General features: G+C 43.8%; 1 protein-coding gene across 1 annotated transcript in view; it reads left to right on the top strand.

Moving 5' to 3' along the window:
* The first annotated feature begins 271 nt into the window (after window positions 1-271).
* The window catches only part of PCBD2 (pterin-4 alpha-carbinolamine dehydratase/dimerization cofactor of hepatocyte nuclear factor 1 alpha (TCF1) 2), a 20,988-nt gene continuing 16,679 nt past the window's right edge, over window positions 272-4,580 (top strand). Inside the window, exons 1-2 of the mRNA XM_009322772.1 lie at window positions 272-277; window positions 770-901. Of these exons, the coding sequence (XP_009321047.1) occupies window positions 272-277; window positions 770-901 (138 nt within the window). The remainder of the gene's footprint in view (window positions 278-769; window positions 902-4,580) is intronic.

Genomic DNA, 4,580 nt, shown 5'->3' with positions numbered 1-4,580 from the left:
GGCTCCGACCTCACGCACCGATTCAGATATTTAAGCAGAGGGTGTAATCTCTTACGTCTGTGCTCCCAGTGGCTTCAGAAGAACTCCTTTTGCTTAAAATAAGGCATATTTAAACACACGTGCTTTGCAGAATCTAGTGCTTACACCAGTAACTTGTAATGTCTTGTAGTTGACTCTGTATTGTCAATTTTTTTTCTTTTCATTGTTAGTTAAAAAGCTCTTTGTTGCTTGCTACCTATGAATCTATTCCTGCTTTCTTAGGAATAGCGACATGCAAGTTATGTAGAATACAATCTCCTATTTTGCTTCTGTCTTTTAAATTGCAGGTATTAACCCAATATCCCTTTTAGCCTCGTAATTGTACATTTAGCATATAACGTAAATAATCTTCTATTTATATGGCAGAATGGAATGCTTGAAAATTAATTCACTTGTTGCAGCGTCTGGGTAATTCAGACGAGCAAGGGACGGGTACAGGTATGCTGGTGACCACGTTCATTCCTGTGAAAGAGCCTGTCACTCTTCGCTAGTTTTGTACAAAAGCATTTAGCTGAACTTCACTGATCGAAGAGAAACGGTGTTTCTTGGCTGTTTTAAGTTATGCTGGTCTGTGAAATCATAAACAGTAAGAAACTGTACAGTGAATTTTCCACCTCTTTACCTTTCTACAACACATAACCACAATTTCATCGTGTGGTTTTCTTATTGTTGTACAAAAGAGGACCTCAGCCTCACTCGTGTCATGTTTGTATTTTTTTTCCCTTAATAGTCTTCGCAGTCTCACTGGTTGACGACAGAGGAGAGGAACCAAGTTTTACTTGATCTCAAAGCTTCAGGCTGGTCTGAGCTAGGCGAAAGAGATGCCATCTACAAAGAGTTCAATTTCAAAAATTTTAATCAGGTAAGTATTGTTACGTACCGCTTTTAATATAAAGGAAACGTAATTGCTTTAATTTCCGTACGATCCTGATGGGAAGGTATTTATATTCAGAAATTTGGGAGCAGCCTTGTGGGGCCAAACCCTCTTGGGTTTGCCTCAGCGGATTGCTGTCTGATTCTGATCTCATTAGGTGGAGTGAATTAATTCTGTTTTGTAGTTGTTAAGTAGATTTGTTCTAACATTACAATTTCTTGATTATAATATTAGGGTCAAGGTCAGGGTCGGTACTATGGGATTGGACAAATAATATTTGATCCTGATTTTTTTTTCCTTCATTACTAGCACTCGTAAATGAATGCCGGAAGTATGTAACTGATGATCAGCAGGCTTCATTTTTGTCAGGGAAAAACTTGAGAAAAATGGGTAAATACAAGAACAGAAACTTTTGGCAAATAAGGTGGGGAAAATATGACACGTTTCACCTTCCAAGCAGGAAGACAGAGTTCTAGTATGTTCTTGTAGTAGCTGATCTCGCCGTGTCTTCGGCACGGCAGGCTACTGGTTAGACCTCGTTGGGTTTTTATTTGGAGTCAGGTTCCTGAGCCACGTCTCAAACTCGCAAGAACACGTCTTGGACATCAGCTACAAACTTGCTCTAGAAATACTGAATTTATCTTGAGATCCGCGGTCAGCTACATTCCCCTAAAAAATTGCCTTCTGAGGAATCATGACATTGCTTAGGAAGAAGTCACGTTCCAAGAGCATGCGTTTCCCTTCTGTTTTATTTCTGAAGGTGAGCGCTTTCTCGGGTGGGAGAGGAAACCCAGGGTTTTGTTCCGGCGATGGCTCTCGCTGAGCCGGTTCTTTTCCTCGCTACAGGAGGGACGCAGCGAGCTCCAGGCTTTGGGAGGCCATGGGTTTGCTGGTGTGTGTAGGGACCAGAAGCTGTGCTGTGAGCTGTTTATTTACATGGCTATGCCTGAACCCAGACCACGATTTTTTGGGGGAAATCACAGTGAGCTAGATAAACAACAATTTGTAACACTGGCTCTTTTTTTGCCGTTTCAGACAGTAGTTGTCATGGTAAGGAAAGCCCAGGCAGTAGAGAGAAGGTGGGTGAGGTGCTCCCGGCCCTTCTGAGCTGGGCGAAAGCAAAAGAGAAAACAACTGCAGAAAAATCCAGCTCACGAGCAGGATGGTGCTGGTCCAGGGAGCGCGTCTGGAGCCCCGAGTACATTTTTTCCTGGATTGCACTTCAAACCTGAACGTTAATACAGAACAAATAGAACCGTATCAGATAATTCAGAGGGCAGTGAAGGAGGGAAGCCCATGAGAGGGAGCTCACATGAAACCTTGGTGAGATGTGCAGGCAGCTCGGAGCTGGAGCAACCAGGAGAGGCCAGCACGTTTGACATGGATGAGATAGAAGTAACCCTTGGAAGAGTTGAGATTTTCAGCCTTTGTGCTTCAAATATTCATGAAATGGCGTCTCTGCCAGGGCATGGTCAAAGTCTCTGTTGGTTCAGCACAGCTAGAAATGACTTTTTTTTTTCCTTCCCCTGAAGCTAATTAAAAAGTGGGTTTGCACACTAAATAAGTCAATTTGATCAGATGGACTTAGGCAGTGTGCCAACAGACAGGTCGAGAGACAAATCAGTGTGCTGCACCAGCAGATATCTAGAAAACCCATTGCTTTGGCAAAAATTTACAAAGTTGTGGTTTTTTGACAGTAGATTTATCTTGCAATGTAGGTAGATATCCATGTCTTCCTAATTTGAAGATTGATGAAGCAGATACCAGCAGAGGAAGTTGAGTATATTTAAATATGCTCATTAGTAAATGATGAAGTATACATTTATACTTCTAATACATGTCATCTTAGAAAGGGTACTCAAAAGAAATTGCCACTTGAATTGTTTGGGAGATACCAGTACAGTCTCTTTCATTCTTGGTTGCCCTTCATGGATGTCGGGTAAGGCAGAAACGAGAGCAGAGGCTGGGAATTGGCTTCAAAACTGAACTTTCTGCGCCCAGCCGGGAGAACAAGCTGGGCGGGTGGGTCCTCTGCGCAGCTCTGGCTGGATCGAGGCTATTTGCGAATATCTGAAGGCAGAACTTCGCCTGCGGATTGGTAGGAGCTAGCTGCAGTGTCCCCATTTGCCGTTGCGGAGGGCAGAAGCCATTCCTGTTATCGTAGTCCAGGAAAGGGCTCGACGTGCAGATCCCATCAGAGGGGATGTTCAGAGCTGGTATCAGAGAGCAAGTATTTGCCTTTCGATAAGTTGAAGCTGAAAGTAAATTAAAATCATGGACGTATGCTTATTGATGCTTGTGTTTAGAATAACTTAGTAAATATTGTGTTTATTACGACCTAGGGAACAAATGACAAAAGCGGAGCTATACCCGCGTTGTACTTCGGGAGAATTTAGTCCTGCAGTGAAAAAAATTGAACTTGTAGGTACAATGTCTTTCATGTCACGTAATAAATATTCTGTTTACATTATTTAAAGTGCGAGTATTTAGTAAAAGTCAGAGCACTGAGAAATATCATTTGCTCGGTGATCTTCCTGCTGCCCTTTTACAGATGGCGTAAAATCAGGTGTGTAAAAAAAAAAAAAAAAGGAAAAAAAAAAGAGGAGTTGAGCTGACATGAAAGGTATTTCAGATTTATGTTTTGCAGATGATACTGGTATGATTAATGTATTCATTGCTTTTTTTTATTGCTTCTCGCAGATAATGTTCATGATGCATGGAAAATTCTGTGGCTTTAAAATCCATGCCAGGTTTACAAAGTCTGTGTATGTCAACAGATGTTAAGAATATAAACACAACTTTTATAATAAAGTCCTGCAAATGTGTAGACATGCGCTTGGTTTATGTTTATTATTTTCAGCATGAGAATGAAATGAAACTTCTGCGAAACAAGAGTTATTTAGATTCCGGAAGCTTTCTGGCCGAGATTAGCTCGGTTAAAAGCGATCAGCAATGGGCTGCCTTTGTAAGACTGACAAGCTAATGACACTTCTGGCTTATGGAATTAGTTTGTAACCCAGAACTTGAAAGCGCTGGTGCCGTTTGTTAGTCTGAAGATACATCTTCATGAAAATAGGCTTTGGGGGTACAGTTCTCTGAAACAAGCTGCAAAGCAGCCTGGGCTCCCAGCTGAAAGCCCCTTGTGGGTTATGTTGCTGTGGGTGCCCACCACGCACCGGTCCCGGCGTCCTGGACTGGGCAGCAGCGCTGGTGCTGGGTGGTGGGTGCTGCTCCGTGTTCCCTTTGCTTTCGGCGTGAGACAGGCTCCTGGTGGGTGGGCGTTCTGAATCTTGTATAAAATATAAAATACACCAACGGGGGGGGGGAACAAAGGCAACTCAACTGTAGGGGAGAGCACCTTGGCTGGAAGAGCTGTGCTGATCGCACCAATGCATCCGTTCCTCCTTACGCCTTGCAATTGCTGCATGTTGTTGCCACTCTTGAAGAGCAGGTAGGCAGCTATGAGTTAAAATCGGAGTCTTTTACCTCCAGGACCCTCGCTCGGGTCCGCTTGCTCAAGAGCCCCTTGGTTGAGTCGCTTTCCCCGGGGAGCGTGCGCTTGGTGGAAACCTCTGGCCGTGAGCGAGGTCTTGGAGAGCGGGTGGGCTCGGACCGCTCCGTGGCAAGTCTTGAGCCCTGCTCATGCATCTGGGCGCTGGTGAGCCTC

This window comes from Pygoscelis adeliae, unplaced genomic scaffold (assembly GCF_000699105.1).
Source record: "Pygoscelis adeliae isolate BGI_AS28 unplaced genomic scaffold, ASM69910v1 Scaffold34, whole genome shotgun sequence".
NCBI classification, from domain to species: domain Eukaryota; kingdom Metazoa; phylum Chordata; class Aves; order Sphenisciformes; family Spheniscidae; genus Pygoscelis; species Pygoscelis adeliae.
This window is presented reverse-complemented; position numbering and strand designations above follow the sequence as displayed.